The 14,432-nt window shown below is 40.3% G+C and overlaps 1 protein-coding gene across 1 annotated transcript; it reads right to left on the bottom strand.

Moving 5' to 3' along the window:
* Nucleotides 1-4,979: 4,979 nt before the first annotated feature.
* LOC112224372 (gastrula zinc finger protein XlCGF57.1-like) lies at nucleotides 4,980-14,131 on the bottom strand. Its single transcript, XM_024387885.1, has 3 exons — nucleotides 13,905-14,131; nucleotides 13,622-13,784; nucleotides 4,980-6,804 (listed from the first exon to the last, which is right to left on the bottom strand). The coding sequence occupies exons 1-3, from the start codon at nucleotides 14,076-14,078 to the stop codon at nucleotides 5,201-5,203; spliced, it is 1,941 nt and encodes a 646-aa protein (XP_024243653.1). The 5' UTR covers nucleotides 14,079-14,131; the 3' UTR covers nucleotides 4,980-5,200.
* Between the last annotated feature and the right edge of the window lie 301 nt (nucleotides 14,132-14,432).

Below are 14,432 nucleotides of genomic sequence, written 5' to 3' on the forward strand. Positions count from 1 at the left end.
ACACCAATGGGCTGAAAAACAATGGGATTTAAATGCATTTTCTAAAGTTGATTATAACATTACTATTAAACAGTAGCATTATAAATCATGTTTTGTTATTTGTATTACTGTGGTTACCATAGCTATATAATCATTCATATTAACGCTGTTGTCAATGCTATAACATTATTTGTGCCATTAGCTTTTCAGTTTTATATATTGTTAAACAAAATTCTAAATCTACTGACATTTTCGAATAAATTGTTACCAATTTCGACCATTTGTATAATTGTTTTGCATCGTCATTACGGGATTTATATTTTGAGGTGAAATTGCCGAGTTCACCGCCTTATCAAGGCGCTACATGGTCATTCTGACGTCTGCATTGGTGTGAAGCATTTACAGTGATGTGAATGCCCTGACTTCTGCAGAGGTCATACTTCTTGCGCTTCGGTGAGCAGCAGATCGCTTTTGTGAAGGAAGTGAGTTTGTGTTTATACAGAATCTCCCACCTAACAATAATTTCAAAGCAGAACCCTCCGAATTGTTACAAAACTTGCGAGGCGCACGGTGATGCGGTACAGAGCTCAATTTAGCCTCTTCGTGCCAGTGGCAACCCATCAATTTTTGGGGGGAGGCTTGCCTGTTTTGCATGTTATTTTGGTATATACATGTGACATATCAGTTTTCAGACAATGTAAAAAATATATATATAAATATAAAATTGAGTTAATAAAGCCGCATACAAATATGGTCTCGTTTTCTTGAGTAAGGGAGCTCCAAAACGCAGGTGTTTCAGCCTAGCTCAGTGATTATTTGTGGTGGTGGCACAAGCCATCAGAAAACGGAGTGGTTGCGCTGTGATTGGCTCAGTGTTCTGTCGCACATAGGGACACTATGTCACCACCAAGTCTAAGGGTAGAGGTCAGAAATTCAAGCCCCTTGGGTGCTGCCACAGAGTTACATTAGAAGTGCCCATCGAAGAAGGCTCAAGGTCATTGGCCACAGATAAAATTACGTAAAATCACATATCTACAGTGGCTTTGATTGGATTGATCATGTCAACATCATACCTTCAAAATCTTAGCTAGCAGTCATCATCATGAATGAAGTCGACAATCTACTGGCAAATCCTTTTTAATCCTTGTCATATGAAGAGAAATTATAGATAAAACTTATCGGTGTTCATCGGCCATTGGATAAACATTACACAACAAGTTGGAAATAACAAATTGAACAATGAGTGGTTTGGAAGGAATCAGTGGCTAACGGCAAGCATTACAAAGCAATCATTAGCCTGCTATTCTGTGTAGTGGCTGTGTGGTCCCAAATCTAAGATTAAGGGTCTCTTCCCCTAGTTTAAAATGATAAACATTCAAAATTGGCCAATGAAGCATGAGTTGTGCCGCACTCAAAATAACTGGTATTGAACCAGGATCTGTAGTAACGCATCTAGCACTGCGGTGCCTTAGACCGCTGCGCCGCGCGGGAGGCCCCTCAAAACAACTTAACTCTGAACTGCAAAATCTGACTTTAGTGAGTTCAAAACAACTGGGAACTCGGGGAAAAACGAGCTAGAACTGAAAATACGTCTTGAACTTTTATCCAACTCGGAATTGTAAATCGGGGACTCTGGCCTCTTTATAGAGCTACGACCTGAAGATCACAGAAGTCATCATGATTCACCCCCCCCCCCAAGAATTCCCAGCTGTCTTGAAAGCACCATAAACCAGAGAATGACAGATTTTGATGACAAAATTTCACCAAGGACTGCCACACCACCTTCCTGTTCAAGTGAGCACAGCACAATAAGGAGAGTCCAAAAATGTATTGTATGCTGCTGCATAAATGATTTAATATGCCAGGGAGATATAAAGTAATACTAAGTGTATGTCGTGTAGGAAGCTTTTAGTAGCCCATGTGCCTCACCCTAATAATTTGGTCTATTTTCACCTCTTAATTTCTCCTACTGTTCTGACTTGGTGATGCACACATAACCTATAACCTGTTTTTTGAGAAACGTAATCATCGAATATTGTAAGAGCTTTCAATGTCCCATGTTCTGAATTCTGTCGCTGTACATTTCAAAAGTGCTGAACAGTTATATTAACTACGTCCATTAACGTCTTAATCAAAATTACAGATGGCATCTTATGCGCTTGTCGTACCCTTTTGCCAGTTTGTACATCTCAATTGTTAATAGAAACCACATTTGTTTAAGCAAGTCAGCCATATCAGCAATGTTTATGACATTTTAAAAGACAGTAAATGAGGCTGAATGAACGGTTTCGCTGCCAGACAAGGCTCCGCTGATAGCCAGGTGTAGCAGCGGTAAGGTGTTGGGACTTCTGTTAGGACTCTGCTGTTGGGACAGCTTTATGTAGGTCCTAACAGTTTGTGGGCACCGTTTGTCACTGTTATAGTGCAATTAATGTATTGTTTAGTGTTGTGGCTTAGCTGGCATGCATCCCACGTATTTATTTTTTTGCCACTGTTCTAGAGTCACTGCAATTGAGTTACACCATCCATACGTAGCCTCCGAACACAATTTCAGATAAAGCATAAATTGGCTCTTTGTCTAGCTAGGTCTTGCTGGCAGAATCACAGAGGGCCTCTTATCCACTGTCGAATGTCTCCAGTCCCACTCTGTATTATTGTCCGATAGGAAACAAGCGAGCGAGCAGAAATGTTCCCACCATTGGCAGTAAAATGAAGAGCATGTCATAAGACATCTAATGCAGTCCGATCAAGGGCCTCTATTTTGTGGAATTTGTTTGAACAATAAACATACCAAATTGGTTATAAGTATTTAAAACAGTGAAAAATTCAGACCTTGTGAGCTGACAAAAAGGAAGAGGGTGTTCAGAAAGTGTTACCAAAGCCAAATGCTGATACATGTGGTTGCTTTATACAGTGGGGCAAAAAAGTATTTAGTCAGCCACCAATTGTGCAAGTTCTCCCACTTAAAAAGATGAGAGAGGCCTGTAATTTTCATCATAGCTACACTTCAACTATGACAGACAAAATAAGAAAAAAAATCCAGAAAATCACATTGTAGGATTTTTAATGAATTTATTTGCAAATTATGGTGGAAAATAAGTATTTGGTCAATAACAAAAGTTTATCTCAATACTTTGTTATATACCCTTTGTTGGCAATGACAGAGGTCAAACGTTTTCTGTAAGTCTTCACAAGGTTTTCACACAATGTTGCTGGTATTTTGACCCATTCCTCCATGCAAATCTCCTCTAGAGCAGTGATGTTTTGGGGCTGTTGCTGGGCAACACGGACTTTCAACTCCCTCCAAAGATTTTCTATGGGGTTGAGATCTGGAGACTGGCTAGGCCACTCCAGGACCTTGAAATGCTTCTTACGAAGCCACTCCTTCATTGCCCGGGCGGTGTGTTTGGGATCATTGTCATGCTGAAAGACCCAGCCACGTTTCATATGCAATGCCCTTGCTGATGGAAGGTTTTCACTCAAAATCTCACGATACATGGCCCCATTCATTCTTTCCTTTACACGGATCAGTCGTCCTGGTCCCTTTGCAGAAAAACAGCCCCAAAGCATGATGTTTCCACCCCCATGCTTCACAGTAGGTATGGTGTTCTTTGGATGCAACTCAGCAGTCTTTGTCCTTCAAACACGACGAGTTGAGTTTTTACCAAAACGTTATATTTTGGTTTCATCTGACCAATTCAATTCAATTTCAATTCAAGGGCTTTATTGGCATGGGAAACATGTGTTAACATTGCCAAAGCAAGTGAGGTAGATCATATATAAAGTGAGTATATAAAGTGGAATAAACAATACAAAATTAACAGTAAACATTACACATACAGAAGTTTCAAAACAATAAAGACATTACAAATGTCATACATATATATATATATATAGTGTTTTAACAATGTACAAATGGTAAAGGTAAAGCATAAATATGGGTTGTATTTACAATGGTGTGTGTTCTTCACTGGTTGCCCTTTTCTCGTGGCAACAGGTCACAAAACACGGACCATATGACATTCTCCCAATCTTCTTCTGGATCATCCAAATGCTCTCTAGCAAACTTCAGACGGGCCTGGACATGTACTGGCTTAAGCAGGGGGACACGTCTGGCACTGCAGGATTTGAGTCCCTGGCGGCGTAGTATGTTACTGATGGTAAGCTTTGGTACTTTGGTCCCAGCTCTCTGCAGGTCATTCACTAGGTCCCCCCGTGTGGTTCTGGGATTTTTACTCACCGTTCTTGTGATCATTTTGACCCCACGGGGTGAGATCTTGCGAGGAGCCCCAGATCGAGGGAGATTATCAGTGGTCTAGTATATCTTCCATTCCCTAATAATTGCTCCCACAGTTGATTTTTTCAAACCAAGCTGCTTACCTATTGCAGATTCAGTCTTCCCAGCCTGGTGCAGGTCTACAATTTTGTTTCTGGTGTCCTTTGACAGCTCTTTGGTCTTGACCATAGTGGAGTTTGGAGTGTGACTGTTTGAGGTTGTGGACAGGTGTCTGTTATACTGATAACAAGTTCAAACAGGTGCCATTAATACAGGTAACAAGTGGAGGACAGAGGAGCCTCTTAAAGAAGTTATAGGTCTGTGAGAGCCAGAAATCTTGCTTGTTTGTAGGTGACCAAATACTTATTTTCCACCATAATTTGCAAATAAATTCATAAAAAATCCTACAATGTGATTTTCTGGATTTTTTCTCTCTCATTTTGTCTGTCATAGTTGAAGTACACCTATGATGACAATTACAGGCCTCTCTAATCTTTTTAAGTGGGAGAACTTGCACAATTGGTGGCTGACTAAATACTTTTTTGCCACACTGTATCTGGCTCTGTACCAGTTCGTCAAAAGAGGACCATTGCGCTCTCCCAGTTTACCCATAACTTTGAGTGATTTTATCATCTGATATTGTGCATTTTTTCTAAGGAAGATCTGTGGACACTGAGATTAAAGGGAAACAATAACACTCATTAAGTATAAACATTCAAGTAGAGAAGTTTGACTATAGAGGTTTATTAAAATGTACTTAAGAGCCCAAAGCTAACTACAATTGTAAAATATTTGATTTTTCCTAAGGTGGAATGTCACGCAGGTCACATTTTCAACATAAAAACTGAGGCCGTTTCATTTAGTTTAGTAAGTTCTTGAGCACCAACATTTTCACACTGCCATATTATTCAGAGGCCCTGTGCCATTAATCTTAGACCTGTTTCTTCAGTAATCCTCTGCACTGTTTCCAGGAGCTGGTTTCCAGTTGTACTTGCACTTGTGGACTTTTAGATTGTGTCTACAGGCATAGGCATTCCCACAGTCTTTGCACACAAATGCTTTGACACCAGTGTGCACACGCTCGTGAGATTTTAGATGACCTTTCTGGCTGAACCTCTTACCACATTGATCACACTCAAATGGTTTCTCGCCTGTGTGAGTGCGCATGTGAACTTTAAGGAAATTGTACATAAACCCTTTCCCGCAAACTTTACAGTAATATGGTTTCAACCCCGTGTGAGTGACCTTGTGAATTTTAAGTGAATGATGATACCTAAAACCTTCCCCACAAATGTCACACTTGAACGGTTTCTCTCCTGTGTGAATGCGCACATGCTGATCCAGAGAAACTTTCACATAGAAGGCTTTACCACAGTGATTGCAGACATATGGCTTTGGCCCAGACGGCTGAATTGTCCCAGAGTGCAGCTTTGGGCCAGACTGCAGCTTTTCCTGAAGTGTAAGGTGACGTCTCTTGTGACTCCGGAGGGAGGAAGGCTCAAAGAAGGCTTTCTCACAGACATCACACTTGTAAGGCCTTTCACCAGTGTGCCTTATTTTATGGATCTTCAGGGTTCCGGACTGGGTGAACCTTTTACCACAAACGTCACAGCAATACAATTTCTGGCCTGTATGAGTTCTCTTGTGTCTGCTGAGATTAGCACCTTGACTAAACTTTTTTCCACAAATATCACAAGAAAAAGGTTTCTCTGCCCCATGTAGGGTCATATGGCTTTTGAGATGGCACTTTCGGCCAAAACATTTGCCACACACGTCGCAAACAAAATATTTTTCTTTTGTTTCTCCAGGATGGATGACCCCCATATGCTTTCTGAGAGCAGGTGCATCGCTGAAATGTTGGCCACATACAGTACAGCTATGATCCTTTTCTATATGACTCCTCTTATGGACAGCTAAGGTTGAAGTGGTAAAGAAAAGTTTGCCGCAGGTTTCACAGCAATACTTCCTCTCCCCTGAATGCGTAGCCTCGTGATCGACCAGTCTGCGTCTCCACTTGAAGGTCTTTGGGCAAAGAGAGCAGCTGAATGTCTTTGGTGCATCACCACTACACTTGTGCCTCTCTAGTCCCGTTTCCCCTAGAAACTTTTTTTCACAAACTGTGCATGTGACCGTTTTCTTTGTTTTGTGTCGCTTCATGTGTGACTGCAAAGCAGGTTTCTGGCGAAACACTGCGTCGCAATCGGCACAACTGAAGGGTGTCTCTCCAGAATGTGTCATGGAGTGTTCCTCAAGCCGCCTCTTCAAGCTAAAACATCTCCCACACTGCAAGCAGCTATAGGGTTTTGAATGAGTCCGAAAGTGTTTATTCAATAAACATCTCATCTTGAAATCTTTTCCACAATGAGAACAGCTGAAGGGCTGTCTGTCTCGTTTGTCTTGGTCTGTTGCAAACAGGCTCTGGGGTTCCAGATCAAACTCGTCTTGTGGATGAAACTGAGGGAGCAAATCCTCATCTGATGCAGGTGAGGACAGGGGGACAAAGTCAGGTTGATCATCATGATGATTAGACTCAGAGATAGATCCCTCACCTGTAAAAGAGATGGCCATTGTTAATTTTGTTTTGGACATGAAGAAACCAGTACATACATACAATTAAGAAAAAGACATCAAAATACAACACAAAAACACTGCACACCTAAGTCATAGTAGATCTCTAAACCATCTCGGCTGTGCTACCTAACAATACTCAGACTACACTGTGTAGCAACAATTGCATAGCGAACGGCAAGGCAGAGAAGCAAACCCAGGTCGCTGGTGTGAAATGCAAACACCCTACGCATCCCGCCAGTAGGGTTAACCCACTTGGTGGCAATTGCAACGTGGAGGCCAGCATCCCGAAGTCGCCTCCTCACTGTTGACGTTGAGATTGGTGTTTTGTAGGTACTATGAAGCTGCCAGTGGAGGACCTGTGAGGCGTCTGTTTCTCAAACTAGACACTAATGTACTTTGTGCTGTTCTGTGAAGGGAGTAGTACACAGCGTTGTACAAGATCTTCAGTTTCTTGGCAACTTCTCACATGGAATAGCGTTCATTTCTCAGAACAAGAATAGACTGATGAGTTTCATAAGAAAGGTCTGTTTCTGGCCATTTTGAGAATGTAATCAAACTCACAAATGCTAAAACTCCTGATACTCAACTAGTCTAAAGAAGGCCAGTTTTATTGCTTCTTTAAATCAGAACAACAGTTTCAGCTGTGCTAACAATTGCAAAAGGGTTTTCTAATGACCAATTAGCCGTTTAAAATTCTAAACTTGGAATGGAATACAGGAGTGATGGATGCTGATAATGGGTCTCTGTACACCTACCTAGATATTCCATTAAAAATAAAAATGTGTAGTTTCCAGCTACAAAAGTCATTTACAACATTAACAATGTCCACACTGTATTTCTGATCAATTTGATATTATTTTAAAAAAGGAACTATTTTATTTTGCTTTAAAAAAAAAAAAATGTTTTTAAACAAGGACATTTCTAAGTGACCCCAAACTTTTGAACGGTAGTGTATGCATGTATACAGTTGAAGTCAGAAGTTTACATACACCTTAGCCAAATACATTTCAACTCAGTTTCACAATTCCTGACATTTAATCCTAGTAAAAATTCCCTGTCTTAAGTCAGTTAGGATCACCACTTTATTTTAAGAATGTGAAATGTCAGAATAATAGTAGCAAAAATAATTTCAGCTTTTATTTCTTTCATCACATTCCCCGTGGGTCAGAAGTTTACATACTCTCAATTAGTATTTGGTAGCATTGCCTTTAAATTGTTTAACTTGGGTCAAACGTTTTGGGTAGCCTTCCACAAGCTTCCCACAATAAGTTGGGTGAATTGTGGCCCATTCCTCTTGACAGAGCTGGTGTAACTGAGTCAGGTTGGTAGGCCTCCTTGCTCGCACACGCTTTTTCAGTTCTGCCCACACATTTTCTATAGGATTGAGGTCAGGGGCTTTGTGATGGCCACTCCAATACCTTGACTTTGTTGTCCTTAAGCCATTTTGCCACAACTTTGGAAGTATGCTTGGGGTCATTGTCCATTTGGAAGACCCATTTGCGACCAAGCTTCCTGACTGATCTCTTGAGATGTTGCTTCAATATATCCACAATTTTCTTTCCTCATGATGCCATCTATTTTGTGAAGTGCACCAGTCCCTTCTGCAGCAAACCACCCCCACAACATGATGCTGCCACCCCCGTGCTTCACGGTTGGGATGGTATTCTTTGACTTGCAAGCATCCCCCTTTTAACTCCAAACATAACGATGGTCATTATGGCCAAGCAGGTCTATTTTTGTTTCATCAGACCAGAGGACATTTCTCCAAAAAGTACGATCTTCGTCCCCATGTGCAGTTGCAAACCGTAGTCTGCCTTTTTTAATGGCGGCTTTGAAGCGGTGGCTTCTTCCTTGCCGAGCATCCTTTCAGGTTGTCGATATAAGACTTGATTTACTGTGGACATGGATACTTTTGTACCGGGTTCCTCAAGGTCATTTGCTGCTGTTCTGGGATTGACTTGCACACCACCAAAGAACGAGTCTCCTTACTGAGCGTTATGACAGCTGTGTGGTCCCATGGTGTTAATACTTGCGTACTATTGTTTGTACAGATGAACGTGGTACCTTCAGATGTTTGGAAATTGTTCCCAATGATGAACCAGACTTGTGGAGGTCTACAATTATTTTTCTGAGGTCTTGGCTGATTTCTTTTCATTTTCTCAAGATGTCAAGCAAAGAGGCACAGAGTTTGACAGTAGGCCTTCAAATACATCCACGGGTACACCTCCAATTGACTCAAATTATGTCAATTAGCCTTTCAGAAGCTTCTAAAGCCATGACATCATTTTCTGTAATTTTCCAAGGTGTTTAAAAGCACAGTCAACTTAGTGTATGTAAACTTCTGACCCACTGGAATTGTGATACAGTGAATTATAAGTGAAATAATCTGTCTGTAAACAATTGTTGGAAAAATGACTTGAGTCATACACAAATTAGATGTCCTAAACGACTTGCCAAAACTATAGTTTGTTAACTAGAAATGTGTGGAGTGCTTGAAAAGCGAGTTAATGACTCCAACCTAAGTGTATGTAAACCTCCGACTTCAACTGCATATATACATATTTTTAAGACAATCATGGTACCAATATTGCTTGTAATACACCAGTGCTTTCAGAAAGTATTCATACCCCTTCACTTATTCCACCTTTTGTTGTGTTACAGCCTGAATTCCAAATGGATTAAATGCATTTCTCACTAACCTACACACAATACCACATAATGACAAAGTGAAAACATGTTTGTAGATTTTTTGGCTAATTAAATACATAAATATCCAATTTACAAAAGTATTTACATCCGAGTCCATACTTTGTAGAAGCACCTTTGCTTCAATTACAGATTTGAGTCATCTTGGGTATGTCAAGAGCTTTCCAGCATTGCTTTGGCTGTATGCCTGGGGTCATTGTCCTGTTGCAATGTACATTTATCTCAGTCTAAGGTTTTTTGCACTGTGAAGCAGGTTCTATTCAAGGACTTTCCTGTATTTGGCTCCATTCATTGTTCCCTCTATCCTTACCAGTCTCCCAGTCCCTGCTGACACCACAGAAATGCTTGCCTTATGCTCGGAGTCTTTCACATGCCTTTTTGCAAACTCCAGTCATGTGCCTTTATCCTCAGGAGTGGCTTCCGTCTGGTTACCCTTCCCATAATACACAGATTGGTGAAGTGGTGTAGAGACTGAAAGGTTCTCCCATCTCACCCAAGGAACTCTGTAGTTCTGTCAGAGTGGTAATTGGGGTTCTTGGTCACCTCCCTGACCAAAGTCCTTCTTGACCATTGGCTCAGTTTGGTCTGATGGCCAGCTGTAGGCAGAGCCTGGGTAGTTGCATATTTTTTCAAAATATGGGGGTATTTTTTCAATTTCCCAATGATTGAAACCACTGTGCTCTGGGAAACTTTCGACACACTAGAAATTGTTTTATACCCTTCCCCAGATAGAATTGTGATGAGGCATACAGTATATCTCGGAGATACACAGACTCCAATCACGTTGTCACAACGGAACTGTCCATCTGTGGCCAATTCAATTGGTTGGACATGATTTAGAAAGAAAAAAAACTGTCTATGTAAGTTGACAGTGGATGTCAGAGCAGAAACTATACTTGTGTGTGTGTGTGTGTGTGTGTGTGTGTGTGTGTGTGTGTGTGTGTGTGTGTGTGTGTGTGTGTGTGAGAGAGACACAGTCAAAAGTTTTAGAACACCTACTCATTCAAGGGTTTTTCTTTATTTTTACTATTTTCTACATTGTAGAATAATAGTGAAGACAGTAGCACTATGAAATAACAAAGAGTCATGTAGTAACCAAAAAAAAGTGTTAAACAAATTAAAATATATTTTATATTTGAGATTCTTCAAAGTAGCCACCTTTTACCTTGATGAAAGCTTTGCACTCTTAGCATTCTCTCAACTAGCTTAATCTGGAATGCTTATCCAAAAGCCTTGAAGGAGTTCCCACATATGCTGAGCACCTGTTGGCTGCTTTTCCTTCACTCTGCGGTCCAATTCATCCCAAACCATCTCAATTGGGTTGAGGTCAGGTGATTGTAGAGGCCAGGTCATCTGATGCACCACTCCCTCACTCTCCTTCTTGATTAAATAGCCCTTACACAGCCTGGCTGTTTGTTGGATCATTGTCCTGTTGAAAAACAAATGATAGTGGGACTAATCCCAAACCAGATGGGATGCTGGTTATGCTTGTTAAGTGACAGTTTCACCAGCAAAGCACCCCACACCATCTCCTCCATGCTTCATGGTGAATATTGATGTTGCACATATTAACACATATTAATCTCACAGATTTGCATCCCGTTGATGGGACAGTTGTAAATCAAGCAGCGCTTTGGGTCACGATCGCAGATTTTAGAGAAACAACAAATGTCGGTATAGATAAGGGTCTTATTTTGTCTGAAAGCTTAAATTCTTGTTAATATAACTGCACTGTCCAATTTACAGTAGCTATTACTGTGAAAAAATGCCATGCCATTGTTTGAGGAGAGCTCCTAACTAGAGGTTGACCGATTAATCGGAATGGCCGGTTTAATTAGGGCCGATTTCAAGTTCACAACAATCGGAAATCGGTATTTTTGGGCGCCGATTTTCCAATTTTTTATTTTTTTATATATCTTTATTTAACTGGGCAAGTCAGTTAAGAACACACTCTTATTTTCAACGACGGCCTAGGAACCGTGGGTTAACTGCCTTGTTCAGGGGCATAACGACAGATTTTCACCTTGTCAGCTTGGGGGATCCAATCTTGCAACCTTACAGTTAACTAGTCCAACGCAATAACGACCTGCCTCTCTCTCGTTGCACTCCACAAGGAGACTGCCTGTTACGCGAATGCAGTAAGCCAAGGTAAGTTGCTAGATAGCATTCAACTTATTTTAGAAAAAACAAAAAAAAATCAATCATAATCACAAGTTAACTACACATGGTTGATGATATTAATAGATATTATCTAGCGTGTCCTGCGTTGCATATAATCTGACTGAGCATACAAGCATCTGACTGAGCGGCGGTAGGCAGAAGCAGGCGTGTAAACATTCATTCAAACAGCACTTCCGTGCGTTTTGCCAGCAGCTCTTCGTTGTGCGTCAAGTATTGTGCCGTTTATGACTTCAAGCCTATCAACTCCCGAGATGAGGCTGGTGTAACCGAAGTGAAATGGCTAGCTAGTTAGCGCGCACTAACTAGAGGGACAGAAGCTATACTGTTACACTGGCAATACTAAAGTGCCTATAAGAACACCCAATAGTCAAAGGTTAATGAAATACAAATGGTATAGAGGGAAATAGTCCTATAATTCCTATAACAACTACAACCTAAAAACTCTTACCTGGGAATATTGAAGACTCATGTTAAAAGGAACCACCAGCTTTCATATGTTCTCATGTTCTGAGCAAGGAACTGAAACGTTAGCTTTCTTACATGGCACATATTGCACGTTTAGTATTCAGTATTCAGTATTGTTGTGATTGTCATTATTACAAAAAAATAATAATAATAATAATTGACCGATTAATCGGTATCGCCTTTTTTTGGCCCTCCAATAATCGGTATCGGCGCTGAAAAAAAAAAAATCATAATCGGTCGACCTCTACTCCTAACAGCAAAATACTGACTGCAATAGGTTTGATAAACTCACATCGGAAGGTGAAATGTATACATACATTCTGAAATCTTGCTGTGATTTATCATCCAAAGGGTCCCAGAGATAACATGAAGTGTCAATTTGTTAGATAAAATCCTTTTTCATATCCTAAAAAGGTCCATATAGCATGCACGATTGATTTTGTATTTCCACTCGCTCAACTTGCAAAGAAAGGAATCTGTGAAAACGTAACCCCAAACGTTGTTTCAACCAGTCAAATCACGTTTGTATGCATCCCTCAGAGATCCTAGAACGTAACCAGACTTCACTATATCATTAGGGGTGTAGTATATCCTATAGGACACCAAATTTGGTTAGAGCGCCTTCATGGCACGCCGATGACGTGGCCGGTCTTCATTTGATCGACTGTATCTTTGTCAAATAAGCACCAATCGGGGTCAAACAAAGCTAGCTAAATAACCAAAGAGCTGGGCTTTATGGGAGCATCCGGAAACCCTGTATATATAGCAAAATGTAGGCGCTAACCTTTTGCAACAGCATGCCTTTTCCTTTTGGACAAAAATTATAATATTCAGAGTTATGAAAACTGGTTGTTTTGTAAATGTTGAAATTATAATATGGCTACTAATACTGGAGAAGCTATATCAACGTGCAAGTATACAAATTTGACGATATTCTTGCAGAAAATGTTCATTTGAATGCAAATGTCTCCTTCACGATTTGCCCAAATGTACCCATGTGACTAAATGTCATGTAGTTTGCTTATAATTCAAGTTATTTGCACACACTGCTGCCATCATGTGGACACCATCGGAATTACAACCACAGTGATGGCTCGAACTAGGACCGTTGTCTTGCATTTCAAAGATTGAAGAAATTAACTTTTTTTCCCATTGTATTTTCTTCTACCAGATCTATTGTATCATATTCTCCTACATTCAATTCACATTTCCACAAACGTCAAAGTGTTTCCTTTCAAATGGTACCAATAATATGCATATCCTTGCTTCAGGGGCTGAGCTACAGGCAGTTAGATTTGGTATGTAATTTTAGGCGAACATTTAAGAAAGGGGGCTATCCCCCGTTACACATGAAACGGAAATGTTGATTCAACTGTCACTGTGTGCTCCTTCTATGGTACTAGGGACATAACCACCATTAGCAAAAATACGTTACATACTCACCCCGTTGTGGTTTTTCTTCCGTCCTCCCTCCTGCCAGACGGAGAGGCCTGTTTAGAGCGGTTTTCTCCACCACTCTCACTTCCGATTCGACCACGTAGGTTAGCAGTGCTATTTTCTCTATCGAGGTTTTACTCAACACCTCCATGAATGATGCAAACTTTCTCTGAAAGATGAAGAGTACATTGAACTTAGTGATACCATTACTGAAAATTCAAAACACACTCACTGCCTCATCGTTACTGCCTGAAGCTTTTAATAAATGACAGTTAATTGACGAACTCACCGTGTTGGTTTTATTCACGCGTGTCATTTCTCTCTTTAGCAAACTATTCTCTTCATTTTCCATAACAGCAACAAAGCACTCGTCTAGGAGTCTCGACACCTCCCTTACTGCTGATTCAACGAATATATCCATAATAGTACATAATTGTGTCTGAAAAACCTCGTTGCTCGACATGGTTGTTAGCGCTGCTCTGAAGCCAAGCCAGCAATATTATTTTACTACTTCCGGGTCACCGATTTTTTTTTTCTTCTATGGAATTATGGCGGTCCGCAACAACGTTAGAGGTGCAAGCCGCCAGCCACTGGATGGGGTGAAAACGGATCAACCTTAACAACATATTAGGGAGAAGTGAAGAATAAAATATACGTTAAAAAAGAAGAAAAAAATCATATATATATATATATATATATATATATATATATATATATATATATATATATATATATATATATATATATATATATACTATTCCAAACAAAAACAAACAAAAACCAAAAACTCCTTCAGTCAGATTAATATGTTTAGGCT

This window comes from Oncorhynchus tshawytscha, linkage group LG25 (genome assembly GCF_018296145.1).
Source record: "Oncorhynchus tshawytscha isolate Ot180627B linkage group LG25, Otsh_v2.0, whole genome shotgun sequence".
NCBI classification, from domain to species: Eukaryota; Metazoa; Chordata; class Actinopteri; order Salmoniformes; family Salmonidae; genus Oncorhynchus; species Oncorhynchus tshawytscha.

Coding starts and splice junctions, on each gene's coding strand:
- LOC112224372 (XM_024387885.1), bottom strand. CDS start 14,078: ATGTCGAGCAACGAGGTTTTTCAGACACAATTATGTACTATTATGGAT. Junction 13,785..13,904: donor GCGTGAATAAAACCAACACG/GTGAGTTCGTCA, acceptor TTCATCTTTCAG/AGAAAGTTTGCATCATTCAT. Junction 6,805..13,621: donor GGAAGAAAAACCACAACGGG/GTGAGTATGTAA, acceptor TCTCTTTTACAG/GTGAGGGATCTATCTCTGAG.